The sequence below is a fragment of the Engystomops pustulosus genome, chromosome 5 (genome assembly GCF_040894005.1).
Source record: "Engystomops pustulosus chromosome 5, aEngPut4.maternal, whole genome shotgun sequence".
Classification (NCBI taxonomy): Eukaryota; Metazoa; Chordata; class Amphibia; order Anura; family Leptodactylidae; genus Engystomops; species Engystomops pustulosus.
In genome coordinates, this window is record NC_092415.1 from 176,688,653 (window position 1) to 176,705,248 (window position 16,596).

General features: G+C 39.9%; 1 protein-coding gene across 4 annotated transcripts in view; it reads right to left on the reverse strand.

Annotated features, from left to right (window-relative positions):
- The window catches only part of PRKAG2 (protein kinase AMP-activated non-catalytic subunit gamma 2), a 187,671-nt gene that overhangs the window by 89,176 nt on the left and 81,899 nt on the right, over positions 1-16,596 (reverse strand). The window contains exon 1 of one of the 4 annotated variants that reach the window (XM_072153904.1): positions 1,998-2,407. The exons of the other annotated variants lie outside the window; for them this stretch is intronic. Coding sequence (XP_072010005.1) covers positions 1,998-2,127 — 130 coding nt within the window. The 5' untranslated portion in view covers positions 2,128-2,407. Of the gene's footprint in view, positions 1-1,997; positions 2,408-16,596 lie in introns of those variants that run through there. 4 annotated transcript variants of the gene reach the window in all.

The window sequence follows — 16,596 nt, forward strand, 5'->3', positions numbered from 1 at the left end:
TGCAGTTGGTCCCTGGTTACAGAATGTTTGGGGACTAATCCTTTGTTTGGGCTCAGCCTGAAATTAGGCCAAAATTTAAAATGATAAATTCCAACTATACTATGCCATTAGCCATGGAGAAATCTTACCAAGTACACCGTAATTATTTTTAAAGGAATAGTAAATAATGTGGGATAAAAGGTGTTGTCCTATGAGGACTATTTAAACATTTTCCTTATATATAATATAATAGCTGACAATTATGTTCACTGGGGGAGATCTATAAAGCTCTCTAAGTGTAAGAATGTGCTTAATTGCCCATGGCAACGGCTCAGCTTTCATTTTACCAGGGCTCATGAATATTTTAAAGGGGAGCTGTAATTGGTTGCCATGGGTAAGTAAGCACATTCTTAAACTTAGACAGTTTGATGAATCTCCCCCACAGTGTTTGGATTGTCTGGGGCATCTTCTTCCAGTCACCAGTGTTGGTCCATAAAAGTGTGTAAGGGGGTCTACCCAAGTAGCATAATGTCATATATTAAGATTATAGAATAGACTGTAGGTTCTTAAGAGCTCTCCAATTGTCCCATATGACTGTTTGTACTCTGTAACGTCTTATTTTATTTGTATATGTTCCCTATCATTTGTAAAGCGCTATCAACTATATCTCTATATAAATAAAGATTATTATTTTAATAACTCTCATCACACACGGGGCCGGTTTTAGACAAAGTGGGGCCCTGGGAAAAACTAAATGTGGGGCCCCAAAATAAAACTATTTTATGATCAGTCACATTCAGTAAGAGGCTCCAATAGTCCTGAACAATAATAACACTTTGTAGTTTACAAGCTGTAGTAGGTAAGTATCTGTAATATGGGAATGTAGGAGGATTTTATAGGATATAGACAGATGATAGATAAATAGATAGATAGATAGATAGATAGATAGATAGATAGATAGATAGATAGATAGATAGATAGATAGACAGACAGACAGATAGATAGATAGATAGATAGACTGATGATGAAGATATATATGAAAGATGATATAGATTTATAGATGCAGACATATAATGTAGATTATATATAGATAGATGATAAAATATAGATATGAGAGACAAATACGGTAGTAGAGCACACACAGATCTACACAGAGCTTCCAAATCAGTCCCTGTCTTCAATGGGGCTCACAATCTAAAAAACCTACCAGTATGTTTTTGGAGTGTGGGAGGAAACCGGAGGACCCGGAGGAAACCCACACAAACACGGAGAGAACATACAAATTCTATGCAGATGTTGACCCTGGGACGTGAACCCAGGGCCCAGGCACTGCAAGGCTGTAATGCTCACTAAGCCACCGTGCTGCAGTAGATAGATAGACAGGAGATAGATGATAAGCATCTTCACTCGGGCATTCAACCAAGGGGTATGAAAAGAGAAATACATCCTCTGCTTACAAAAGTCCACATAGAGGTGGTTCCTTTAGGACAGGGGGCCCTGACCAAATGCTCAATTTGCCGCTCCCTAATGCCGGTCTTGATCACACAAATTCAAATGGATCGCTAATTAATTAATAATATTCATACTACATTTGATTGCACTGATGAACTTCCAGCAGAACATCCTTATGCTGCTATACAAGTATTAGAGAGGGGATTAGCTCAATATGATATTATTCACACAGCCGAACATAGGGAATTTTTACAAAAGCAGATCTATTAAGCGATGCTATTAAATCAATAAGTATGGCTATTATTAGACATGATCCCGTGGCGTGGGCAACTTTATAACTTTTTACATAAAAGCTCATCCACAGATATTCTGCAGCATTGCTGTCCTGGTGGATAATTCTGTAGGACATTCATGCAGGACATGCTGATATAGCACTCACATCAATCTGATGATGTGAAATAAAGTTATATGAAAAAAAAATTCATCCCCCTTGCCAAAAATAATACATTTTTAACTTTTTATACATGTACCAGGGTTCTACACAAGCCTTTGTATATGCTACATACGTTTGACTGCATTTCCTTCCATGGCTGATCCTAGGACGCCGCGATAGATACTCATTGCTGGCTTGAAGCCCAGAATCCTGTCTCTGTACAGGCGATACTTGTAACATTCCATCATTCCAGCTGGATACATTCTATACCATGACACCAGACAACAGGATGACCATTTTGGGAAGGAGTCTAGATCCTGAGGAACATCATGACCATCTCACAGTAGAACCTTCCTTACTAGATGTTCTCTAGCTGATATGAGACAAGGGTCTTCTTCTCACAGGTCCAGCATTGACTCAAAAGTTTCATAAAATGTATTTGCCTCCAGTCATGTAGAGAGTAATCACAAGACGGAAGAAGTTAGGGTCCTGCTAGAGATCCCTGTAGAGGGGTTAATAGGCCGTGTACTTGTCCTGTCCCATATAACTGTCCTGTAAGGAATACAGTGTTCCACACAATACTAGGACACAAGGTCATGTGCTCCTGCTTTCATGAGCTGCCATCATCCTCTGTTTAATGTTTTAAAGGTTATATTGGTATTTCATCCAAATTCTGCATGTCACAATCCTTGTTTCATTAAAAAAAATCACATTGTGCAGCAGGGTAAAGTACAGTGTGTACTATTTCCTAATATAAACATCTGACAAATAAAGACCAAATCCGAACCAATGTTATATAGGTATATATGCTCTACATGCTCTTTAAAGGAAATCTACCACCAGGATGAAGGATTGTAAAACAAGAACACTTACATACAGGTGTGTGACTTCTCTGTCAGGATCCATTCTCCTTTTCGCTTTTTAAGCCCTTGTTTTTACAAAAAAAAAAGTTTCAAAAATTAAGCATTGAACATGAGGAGCTCCAGACTCAATTGACACCTATTAAGCCAGGAGCCCCTCAGGCTCACTCACATAAATTTTAAATTTTTTTTCTTAAAAACAAGGGCATAAGAAGCTAAAATAAGAGCAGATCCTGCCAGAGGCGATGCGGACCAGTATGTCAGTGTGCTTGGTTTACAATCCTTCATCCTGAGCGTAGATTTACTTTAAAGGAAATCTACCATCAATATCTAGCATGCTAAACCAGGGGCACTCAATGCTTGAGATTCAAAGCTGTTACACTGTTCAGAACATGTCTCGCCCAACCCCCTGCTCTCTCTCCTTCATCTGCCTGTGTAATATAGCAGCAGAAAGTGCAGGGGGGGGTGACTGGCTCTGCTTATTGTAACAGCCTGAGGGGCTCTGAAAACACCCACCAGAGCCCTTCAGAAGCATTAGCATAATCACAAAAGTTGCTTTTAGACATAAGGAGGCCATAAAGATAAGAAGATATATGAGTAATTGTCCCTGGTTTATCATGCTTCCTTTTGATGATAGACCCATCACCCCCCCTCACATGTATAGGTAAATACTTGTATTCACTATGGAATAACAATTATGGAAAATTCTTAATAGAACTCTGCGTACTACCATTCCATAAACAATCTTTCTAGAAATTTCTAAATATGTAAAAAATTGTGAATTTGTTAAATGTCTATACACAGTCTAAGGAAGATTCATGAACAATTCTCTTTAAAGGAGGTAAACAAGTATAAGACAAACCTATCTGCTTTCTCTTAGAAAATGCATCACACAGGTCAGTGGGCCTTCATCGAGTCCTGACCTTCATCTCCATCTACTTTAATGAAGCTAGTGGGTAATATCCAATTTCAAATTAATTTGAGTTTGAGATTGCTTGCTTCTCCTATAGTAGTGAGCAGTGTTTCTAAAAGCATAATATATATATATATTATACTGAATTGCACAAACCAATATTGTGGCAAACTGCTCATACAACTTCTGAAAATCCGTAACATCCTATTTACCATGAAAAACAGAGTATATTCGCCATCTACAGTAGCTGGTGCTGGTCACAAAATGTATGTGAGATGATGCATAAACAGAAGAGATGTGGCGCCCTCTAGTCGACGCCTAAAGAATAACACCTAGAGATCCCACAACAAGATGACAAAATGCAAAATTCTAAAAATTATAGGAATATAACAACACATTCCTGTATGTTTATAATGACTCCATCGGAGCCTAAAATATCATATTGACTATAATGGGGTCCAATGAGTTCCTAATCTTAATTAGGATAATTTTTTGACAAAGAAGGTTATTTGAATTTTTAGAGAAATCTGTAAAATAAATCCAGTCCTGAAAACAATATTAGGCAGCTGTGGCCATGTGCTGTACAGGGGAAGACACACAAACACCTTACAGCACATTCTTCAGTCCTGAATCATTGGTAGAAGAATGTGTGACTTCCCTGCAAGTCCCAATAACATTTGTCATACTGCCCTCTAGTGGTAGAAAAGAAAAATGCCAATTTTGTATTGGTAAAATAAACAGATATTATCCCTAAGGCCATTTCTTAAATGAATCAGTATGTTGCTATTTTAATATTTAGTTTTTTGCTTTCTTAAAATCATACTAATTATATTGGAAAAGTACATATACTACAAGTGAAGCCAAGTGAATACAGATCTATCAGTTTTGCACAAAGTTTCAGTCCATACGGCGACTTTATCAATGTATACTTGCAAAACAAATCATAATTTACTAACTGATATGGATTATAGATGACATATATCTATGATTACAGTTGACACTTTTATCCTCATAGTCAATGTAGTTATTCATATGTCATATGTCATATGCTGTGGTGAGCCATACGAGAAGGATGAGGCAGGGGTTGCAGCTTACTGAAGGTGTGGGAATACCCACGCGGGTGTCGGTTCTGTTCCTTATATGTCCCACTGCCCACAGTACCAGTACAGATGTGGACTTTGCTCACTGTCCAGGAAAATAAACATGTACTCTACTGGTTCATGGATATCCATAGGTTTGGGGAACACTGATATTGAGTACTATGAGCACAAATGTTTCTTTATTCTCCAATATTTCATGGTCAATATATATGAACACATCTTTAATACAGTTATGTTGTGTTGGATGTATAGAATTTGGAATACGTTCCACATATGACTTTAGTACCATTGTTATTCCTGCAGCCACCACTTCCTCTCCTTCCTCTCTTGGCTCTGAATGAAAGAAATCCAATCTGATTTGGAAATCCCTGTGCCGCTGTAAACACTAAGGTTTGCTCTACTTGTCTGTCTTAGTTAATATTTGCATTTCTCCTGAAATCGTAATTCACAAACATGTGTTCTGAGAACTGCTGTTCTTTTGTTATTCCTCCTGGAAATTAAATTGACACAACACAGAAAAGTCACCTGTTCACCTATTCACCCTTGATTGCTGCTTAGATCCTGCATTGGTAGGTGTAAAAGTTAATAGAGGGAAAAAGCTCAATCCTTGTCATTTGGAAAGAAATCATGGAATGGCTGGCTAGTGCGGCCTTGGGCACGCTGTGGTCATGCTGCTTGGTATGGGGACTGGAGGGCTGTCCTACAGCCTGGCAGGTCTCCAGCAGGTGGTGTGTGCAAGAAATATGGAGGGAGAGGCTGATGCAATGGTTTCTCCCTGAGGCAACCCCTGAGGTGTCTCTAGGATGAGTCCCTGGGTAAGGGATGGGGAGCCTGAGGTAGTAAACAGCCATATCCAGGGATCAGACGGAGGCAACGTTGTGCAAATTAACTTACAGTTCTTCATTGAACCTCAAACAGCAGGCAATGGCCTAACACGATTAACATCAGATTCTGGTTACTGGAGTGGTCATGGAGAGTGGTCCGCAGGAATGGTGCACCAGCCTGATAGTAGATACAGGCTGGTATAGTTGAGGTGGAGCTGTGTCCAAATTGCGGAAGCTGCAGCTCTGGGATTGAGACTCCTGAGTTCCTGGGATCAGTATCTGCTGCACACATTGGCTCTCTCTTCTCTCTGACTAAGAACAGACCATGTACTCCCTCTGCACAGGGGTTTTATATTCCCTCTGATCAGGTGGTAAAACCTCTCCAATAACACTCCAGCTAACAATACAGCCACATAATTGGATAATTACTTACACCAATTTAACTGTTACCTTTCCAGGCAGAATCTACAGCTGCTCAGCAGATAGATCCTGGCATGGAGAGAGTGCTATTCGCAACTACCACCTTGCCTACAAGTTGGCAGGGGTGTTGCACAATCTTTAAAGGAAACCTACCATCTACCTAATAAGGTAGATCCGGTAGCAGGTTCCTTTAATAAAGCACTTCGTGCGAAACACGTGTCGGGGCAATCCTCTGCTGGTCATCATTTGGTATGGTATTTGTTACTGTTTTGGTCATCCTATTTATATGTGTCATTGTTTATTGCCTTGTAACCATGCACTATAGTGCATTGGTTCTTTTTAAACAATTCTCATGACTGTTTCACCTACCTCGAGGCTATTTGTTCAGCCATTTATTGTACCATGCAGAGTTTTTAATTTATGTTGCTTGTCCAGTAATTGTATCTATTGTTTATGTATTTTTGCACATAATAAAGTATTCTTTGTTGCAATCAAATTTCTCTTTTTGGGTGGTACGTCACTCATGTTCAAACTTTTGGTGTATAAACATTGAAATTGGCAAACAATGGCCCTAATGTACCAATAGTGTTGCAAACTGCCTCTGGTGCACGGTGTTAAATTATCTGGTGCAATCGGCACTTCTATGGAAAGTGTGCACACAGTTGCACCTTTTTCTTTTTGGTGCACAGTGTGTGGCACAATTGTGTTGAGTTGCGGTAATAAATGTGGCCACCAACTCTGACTCAGTACTACCACACCCCTTTAGGTGCACAGTTTTCTAAAGTGTCGGACAAATTGCAACCACAACCAAAAAGCAGTGCAAAAACACTTAAAGGAAATCTACCATTTGCTTTTATGCATTATGAAGCAAACATACCTTGAGAATGCTGTAGCTACACTGATGTAGAAACATATCTTGTTTAATCCCTGAACTGAGTATTTTTGCTGAAAAAACTATTATAAAATTATGATAATGAGGCTCTGTCGCTCCTGTGGCAGCCTGGGCTCTCTCCTCTTACCCTAATTATGCACTGCTTCAGATTTGTCCTTCCTAGCATAAGCTGAGAATACTGTAATCACTGTGTTGTCCCTGACAGGCAGAAGTAATCAATCACTGCACCATCCCCCAGCTGCTGTGTATGAGTCATCCAGCGCAGGTTGATTAGTCCTGTCTGGACATTCCAGGCAGCTCCTGTGTATGTGGAAGTAATGTGTTTATTTACAGCAGCCAGCCTGCACCCAGCTTTCCCAAGGTCCTGAATTTTATAATTGTTTTCTGAGCAAAACCATCTTGTTCAGGGATTAGACAAGATATGTTTCTGCATCAGTGTCGTCACAATTCATAAAAGCAAATGGTAGATTTCCTTTAATAAAAACATGTGCAAGCACCAAAGACGTTGTTTTTAGTGCAAAATTAGACAAAAAAACTGGCACAGACACAATGATATATCTGGGCTTATATACTGAGATTTAGTATTATATATATTTAAATTAATAGAATTATTATTTATTTAAAACTTGGCACATTTCTTTGGCAGACAGGGCAGCGCCATTCTAATACCTTTTAAATGATATGCCACAGATTGATCCGCGGAGTGGTATTACCATTATGAAATTGCGCACATGCCAGTGAAGTCAATCCTGGCCCTGTCCTCACTGATGAATCTGGAGGCTTATTACATGTAATAATCCTGGAAAGTTGGCAATCTGCGTGAGGTGTACACAAATAACCCCTCAACCACTGTGAGCTTCTTACAGCACAAAAATCATTAAAAATTAATTTTGCCACAAAGAGGCTTCCAGACTGAAAGCATCATGAACCTTTATCGAGCTGCCAAAAAATAACATTATGTATTGTAATGTTAGACCCAGTATGAGCTTAACTGCGCTCCACTCCGGCACAAAATGTTCTGTGCAGAATGGAAACATTTTCTTTTTGCATTATCAGGTTATTTGGAGATAAAACGGATGATAGGATTTAGATACTTCATCGTAACAGATTGTTTTCCCTGCATTCAAATAGGGGACTATTAAAAGCGTAAATTATTCCATAAAAACACAGAAAAAGTCATCAGGTATTATGGATGGAGAAACGGTGTAAAATTGCTAGACATTGTACACGTAGGATGGAGCCAATAAAGTCATTTATAGAAATGGTCCTCATTTTCACATTTTAGTTGGGCGCATTTTCGTTGGGTTTCCCGACGATTTCCATTTTGCGCCAAATTGCTCACGTGATCGGATTTAGGCGCATCAGCGCCAGCTTGCATGGGACAGAAATCGAGGGCGTGGTTGTCAGACAACCAGACGGATTCGGACAACATGCAAGATTTAACATTTAGAATTGTGTCGCAAGACACGCACTTACATGCACTGGGAAGAAGAAGGTAAACTCCGGCGGACCTCAGCGGGGAAGCGACGGATGCAGGATCTCGAGTGCACGACCTTAGTGAATCCTCGTCGGACAACGCACTGCGGGATCGCGACAGGACCGGGTAATTAAATCTGCCCCAGTGATTTTGTGATTAAATTGATGGTAGATTTGATTATTTATATGAACACTAAAATAGTACAATTTATAGAATCTAATATATTGCCTATGAAAATGAAATGTAGTTAACTACAGATGACCATACCTGTTATTGTATATACTGTACATTATTAGGTTGAGTACCTTCAATTGATCCTGGAGGATAACTATCATATAATGCTGCAGCAAAGAAATGGCAAATGGCATGAAAAGTGACTTAAAAATTACATTTTTATTTAGTAATTTAAAGGACATCTAACATTTTAGATTTAGAGCTGCTGTGTTTAAGTCATCCAGCTCAGGTTGATTTGTCCTGTCTGGAGAGTTCAGGATCTCCATGTAATGTATTTATGTACGGCAAGCAGCATGCAACCCAGCTTTCCCAAGGTCCTGTATTTTATAATAGTTTTATATATATATATATATATGTTATAATATGTTTCTGCATCAGTGCAGCTACTGCATTCCCCAAGTATGTTTGGTTCATAATGCATGAAATCAAATGGTAGGTTTCCTTTAAAAGGCATAAACGCCACCATGATGTATTTATGTAATACATGTCATAGTCATGAGTAAGGGGGTTTGTATACATGATGGCGGCATTTATGACTTTTGGATGATTAAATTAAAAATTGAGTTTTACGTCACAGTCTCAGGATTCTACTTTTCACCCCATTATAATGGGAAATGGGTCAGCAGTTATAAACTTTGTGTATCCTGCTAGTAGCAACGTGAGTGTAGAAAATTGATTTATATTCCAGAAAGAGTATCCTGCTAGAGTTTTTACACAGAGCAAATAGGAGAGGCTGTAGAGCAGTTTAAAGCATAGCACTAACAGCACAGCAGTTTGAGAAGTTCTTACTGTGTTCTATGTTTTGTACTAGTGGACAGGAATCTGACCATGGTCACACAGGTGCACGGCTCGCTAGTATCACACAGCTCTGATTACTCTCCATGATATAATGAGCCGTGCACCTGTGTGACCATGGTCAGATTTCTGTCCACTAGTACAAAACATAGACACATTCCATAGAATGACAGCAAGCAGAGATCTAGAAATCTGTGAGGAATTGATACAGAAAGTATATTGGAAAATTGTATAACTTTTTATCATAAAAACAATAACAATTATTTGCTAAAATGGGAACACCCCTTTAATTTGCAAGTTACTATATTTTTAATAAAATGTAACTTTTATTAATTATATGTTTTATTCTTGCCACTTTTCCCTACTTACCACTTTAATGTTGAATTTGAGCCAGGGCAGGTGCCAGCACTGGGCATACCTGGGTAAGTTCCGGGGCCCAGAGCTGCTGGGGGGCCCACATGAGGCTGAACATAAGTAATCCATGGAGTTCAGGGGGCTGTATCTAATGAATCTATAGGGTACGAGGGGGGCTTTATATAAAATACCCACGAGGGGGCTGTTTGTTATTATAAACTAGGGAATACTTTAGTAGACTGTTGTCGTTTCTGAATTTTTGATGCCACCATGTGAGTTTACTGCAAAGGGGCCCACTGAGGCTCTTTCGCCAAGGGGCCTACTGAAACCTGGATCTGACCCTACAAGGAGCTATGAAAAAACATGCTCGTATTCTGCTCATAACCTATGAGAAACGATGTAAAACGCTCCAGGTTTTGGCTTTAAAAACTGCATCAAAAAAGTGTAAATGCATTCATCTGTTCTTAATGCTACTAAATTGTTATTATCCTTTATTTCTATTTGTAATGATTTAACAACATAAAAAATATAGCTGGAAATAAGTGTTAAATAAATGGTGAACATTTTTATACTGATCCTTTCGCTAGTAAAAATCCATGTCTGACATTGCCAAGTTCTGTAAATATGTCTACTGTTTGCCTGGCAGAATAACACTGCGCTGCTATAAAGATAACACTCATATAAGATTTCCTTCCTCTCTGTGAATTGTAGTAATTACATACAAACAGTTATTTCTCATAAAGAATTGGGAAATAAAATCCTTTCCCATACTGCCCTGCTGTGCTCACAACATGGAGAGGAATGACAGCAAACACAAGCCGGGACAATGGTTTGATCTGCTTTCTGCTGAGTATCGCTCTGTCATTGTCATGGGGGGATATTTGTTGTGTCTAATTGTAAAAATACATTTGTGGCCCCTATTCACATAAAAACATTCCACAAATCCCGAGTCCATTGATGGTAAATTGTAGTAAATAGAAATAAAACAGGTAAAATAAAGTGAGTGACCCTCAGCAATAATGACTTTTACAAGAGCGCATTGGCCAGGCAACTGACGTACAAGCTACAATAAATCTCCCCCATGGGTTTTACAGGTGTATTACTTGTGACTACTATGACCACTTAGCGTCTGGAGGATGGCCAATAGATCCCCTCCTTGTCATTAAGCCTCTGCCACTGCTTTGTGTGGCAGAAGTTGTCAGGCATGATGTGATGACATCATCACTCTTTCCAACTTCAGAATGGCACATAGAAGTGGTAAAGAAGAAAGGAGGCTCTGCTGCAGGGGAACATGGAAAGGTGAGTATCAGATTTTTTCCCCCCAATCTGACTGCACATTGGTGGAAAGCGGGCAAGAAAAGATAGGGCTACGACAAAAGGGGGCATCACATAGGCATTAGGTGTGTGGGGGGCTGTTACACAGATCAATGCATGGGGAGGGTAGAGCAAAGGTGGAGGGCGACAGATAATGGCTATAAGATGGGGGGGGGTGGCTACATGAAGGGTATCATGAGATATAGGGTGTTACAGAAAGGTAACATAAGGGGAACTACCTCAAATGTAGAACTATGTGGAGAAGGGCTAAGAAAGGGGGCATTTCGGAGGGGCATTATTTGTGTGTATGGGGGGGGCTACTGAACTGGGGAACATTATAAGTGGCACTTAAATAAAAGGATTATACATTGTGGGAGCAAAAGTGGCTGGGGTTGGGGCAAAAAATTACTTTAAAATGGGGTAACTGTATATTGAGGTGGCTGCTATACTTGCATGTACTGTTTAGGGGGGAAGATATAGTTAAAATTTGCTAATGATTGTTGCCCAATTATTTCTAGTTACATCCTTGAATATGTAACTGCTGGTTATGTAAATGCTGGTTACTGACAAAAAAACAAGCCAAACAACTTTAAGAAGACCACAAAAGACCCAAGAAGCCGGGAAAACAGTACAAAAGATATCTTCCCATGAAGATATGATTCTTAAATATACTCAGAACAACAAGTTCTCTAAATCACTGTTATTAACGAAAATACAACATTTTATAAACATAATTCCAACCTGTCTATATCAGTCCTGGTGTTTACAATTTGATTGTCCCTAGATCCAACTGTAAATCTTCTGACTATGGTCAGATTGTTCTCATGAATATCTTCTCTTGTCTGCACATAGCATAGCAAGGCTGACTGTCTGAGCATTATGTCTTATATCCATCTCATGACTCTGATCTGTCTCATCTCTCTTTTTCTATGTGTCAGTGTCTATGTGAACTATTAGACTTTTCAGAAGCTAAATGAAAATGTATATAAACCCTGTACCCTGATAATCCAAGCACGTTGTCAGCACACAGCATCTCACAGAACAGTTCCACACTCTGGAATTTTACACTAATTGTGACTGGGTAATAAGTCACAAAACAGCAATAAATCTAAGTTAAAATGTAAAGTAAGGGTTTCAACTTGATCTTTATTGTGTAAACGCCACTATGGGATTAAAATTTGAAAACTTTCTTTCATGGGAAAAACCTCTTGAAGACATGAATGTACATCAATTCTTGGTTAGAACAAATGTTTACTAATACATAAAATTCCAGACTGTCACTCTCTCACAGGTCTCTCACAAGTCCCAAATTGTGTTGCCTGGTTATTACATGACCTGAAGCTCCTGGCAAAATTTAAGAAGGTAAGAATAATATGGGTAATTCTGTTTGGTATAATTGTCTAACCTCATTGAGAATTGAGAAAAAGTCTCTGGACTCCAGTAATGAGAACTAAACTGAATTTCCCATATTGTCACGTACCCTTCATATTCATGGGCTTCCATACATTTCCTTTCTAAATATGAATGTAACAGAGGGGACGGCCCTGTATAATGAGTAAGGAGTATTATGGGTATGATAACATATTGGGGCAGATTTACTTACCCGGCCCATTGGCGATCCAGCGGCGCGTTCTCTGAACAGGATTCAGGTCCGGACGGGATTTATGAAGGTAGTTCCTCCGCCGTCCACCAGGTGGCGCTGCTGCGCTGAAAATCAACTGAACGCGACGGAATACACCGAGCTGGACCAGGTGAAGGTAAGCGCGTCCCAAGTGACACAATTTCGGTTTATAAATGCAGCGGTTTTTCCGAATACGTCGGGTTTTCGTTTGGCCACGCCCCCCGATTTCCGTCGCGTGCATGCCAGCGCCGATGCGCCACAATCCGATCGCGTGCGCCAAAATCCCGGGGCAATTCAGGTACAATCGGCGCAAATCGGAAATATTTGGGTAACACGTCGGGAAAACGCAAATCGGGCCCTTAGTAAATGACCCCCATTGGGGGAGAGGAGGGGTGGGATGACTGGACCTGCATTAGAATCACAAGATCAGTACAGAAATTGTAGAGAGAGCATATGGTCAGTGCACAGATCCGGAGCACTTCATAGAGATTGGTGATCACTGGTGAACGTGTAGGGGTGTCATCCTCAATAACAACAGCTGTTTTTGATAGCTCATACTAAACTACCCTAAAATGACCCTAAAATAAAAACATCAACGAAGGAGTCACGAGTACAAGGCCAGATCTGCGAAAGTCTCCCTATAACAGCCATTTAGACTTAGATCACCCACATACAATGTAAGCATTTTTATCTGAAATATACATAGAAGACATTTCTTCAGTCGTCATCCATTGTGTTCTCTTCTCATTTCAATGTTAAATGTTTTATTTAATCTGCGAATTGCTGATAAAGTCAAAGTTAAAGGCTGTAACCTTGTTAATTATTGACATTATGTGACCTGTGTGACAAGTTCTGCCAGTGATACTCCCAAGAAGTAGAACACATTCTGCTGTTCCTGTGGACGAAGACCATGTCTCCTTGTTATTGCCATAAAATGATAAAAACACATTTATATCCACCAAAAGTATTCACAGCAAGCAGAGGTTTTGGAAAAGTGTGTTGGATTAATCCAAACAATATGTTGGAAACTGCTTATGGTGGTGCCATTAATGACCTATACATAGGTGGTGTGGGAATCTGGCACTTGTGATGCCCTTCAATCAGTGGATTCCTGCTGAGTAACGAGGGATGCAGGAGCTCTGTTCTCTGTGTAGTGACCAGCAACAGGAACCGAAGTCCAGCTACTGTTCAAGCATCATGTTAGATAAGGTTAGAAAAAGAAGCAGGTCCATCAAGTCCAACCTATAAGATTTAACAAGTTTTCCCCAAAAAAACTGGTGTAGAGGAAATCCCCTGCCTATGATAATGGTAGAACCACCTTTCCTCTAGGTCTAGAGCAGTGGTGGCGAACCTATGGCACGGGTGCCAGAGGTGGCACTCAGAGCCCTTTCTGTGGGCACCTTGGCCATTGCCCCAGCACACAAGACAGGACATAAAGAATCTTCCTGCAGTTCTAAGCAACTTAAAAGATGCTGCTTTCACTCATATTTTGATACTTACTTCTCTACTTGGGACCGTCAGAAGTGGGAAAATGAGTAGACAGGGACAAATTATCTTTGGAGGACCTCCTGCTGGCCCCACAATTTTCTCTGTATAGAGGGACACTGGAAAGAAGCTAAAATGATGAAAATTTTCCATCTTTCTACTGTGTTGCTGTCCACAGGAGGCCAATATGATTGAAAGTTGTTGAACAGGGAGCAATAAGTTACTGCTTTAATTTTTGGTTGGCACCTCACGATAAATGAGGGGGGTTTTGGGTTGCAGTTTGGGCACTCGGCCGCTAAAAGGTTCACCATCACTGGTCTAGAGGATACAAATTGTTCTGGTATAGAGACATCTTTGGAAGGATCCCTGTACTCCCCAGGTATTTGTACATTGTAATGAAGTCTCCCTTTTTCTAATCCGAATAATCCCAAATTTTGTAATCTGTCATTGTAGTCTAGTCCCCCCATTCCCCTAATAATCTTGGCTTCTCTCCTCTGCACCCGTTCCAGTTCCTTTTTATACACTGGTGCCCAAAATTGTACACAATATTCCATGTGTGGTCTGACCAATGACTTGTATAAGGATAAACTGTATGTCCTTTTCATGAGAATCTAAGTCTTTTTTGATATATCTCTCTGATTCTATCAGTAGCTGTCTTACTCTGATCACTAAAATAAAGTTTACTATCCAACAATATCCACAAATATTTTTTTGCAGCAGTTTTCCCAAGTAATTGAGTCTTTTTAACTTGTTTTGTACTTTTTGTTTCCATGGCCCAAGCGCATAACTTTACATTTTCTACATTAAACTTCATCATCGTTATTAGTATTATTAGTCATTTCTCTACCCATTCTTCCAACTTCCACAAACCCATCTGTAATATTATACTATCTGTCTCTGTATTCATTACTTTACAGAGCTTAGTATCATCTGCAACTATTGAAATGGGAGTTTAACTGATGTTCCCACTGCAGGCCACTACACAGTGAACAGAGTTGTACTTCTGTTATTCTATTCCTGGGGACTACCATAATCAGCGGATAACTGAACATAGTGTTGAACCCTACACATCTAATTTTGATGACCTATCGTATGGTTAAATCATCCATATCACTAACCACCTTTTCAAGCAGCATTTTTTTTATACAAATCCTAAAATACTTTAGTTAAGGATCCCATCATTTTAAGTGCAAGTCAAATTTAAGGGTTTAATTAGTGACTGTGAAATAAACACAATGCCTTACTTAATTATTAATATTATTGACTCCACATGGTCCTTAATTCTGCATTAAGAGAACCTGAATCTGATTAAATAGAAGATCCGATTAAGAAGAGTAGACTATATTCCAAAGACTTCAGTTCGACTCTGTCCTACTGTGATTTATACATTGTTCTGGTTACACATAATCCGTAATTATTAATTAATCCAGAAGTCATTATGTTTTTCATCTTTGCCCTCATTAAAGAATGGACCGTAATCATTTATATCATTAAAGGGGATCGTACAATGAAAGAAAGTGCTCTTCTAGTGGACCTGACCCATCCATGCATTTCATGGTTAGTCATTGATTTGTATTATGTGTACTACAAATTCTATGCCTATCCTGCAGTGGGGGGTTATATCGTTAGGAATTTTAGATCAGCAGTGAGATTGCAAAGCGAAAGAGGGATATGAATTGAAAACCTATGTAGTGTAGACTTAACAGAATACTCACCAGAATATAGAAATAGGGATAAGTGAGGCAGAACCGCAGCAATTCTCTAAGTGTGAGGGCAACGTGTGGGTGACATCTGCCTATAAGTAGGGAGGACTTGCGTTCCCCCACTCATACTCTAGGGAGGCTTCCCAACAAGGACAGATATATATGCCCTCTAGAGCCCTATTCACTAATGAGATCATAGTGAAAATTTTAAATAAACTCAGAGTATGTGAACAACACACATTGTCAACACTTACATAGGTTGTCTTCCGACCCATCATACAATGAAAGCTTTGACAAATCACTGTCTGTAATTTTAATCACAGTGGGGCAGATTTACTTACCCGGTCTGTTCGCGATCCAGCGGCGCGTTCTCTGCACTGGATTCGGGTCCGGCTGGGATTCATCAAAGCAGTTCCTCCGCCGTCCACCAGGTGGCGCTGCTGCGCTGAAGTCCGCTGTAATGCCTCGAAATACACCGGCCTATCCAGGATGAAGGTGAGTGAAATTTTCACGACACAATTTTCTTTTTAAATGCGGCGGGTTTTTCGGATACGTAGGGTTTTCGTTCGGCCACGCCCCCCGATTTCCGTCGCGTGCATACCGGCGCCGATGCGCCAAATTCCGATCGCGTGCGCCAAAAACCCGGGGCAATTTAGGTACAATCGGCGCAAATCGGAAATATTCGGGTAACACGTCGAGAAAACGCGAATCGGGCCCTTAGTAAATGACCCCCAGTGTGT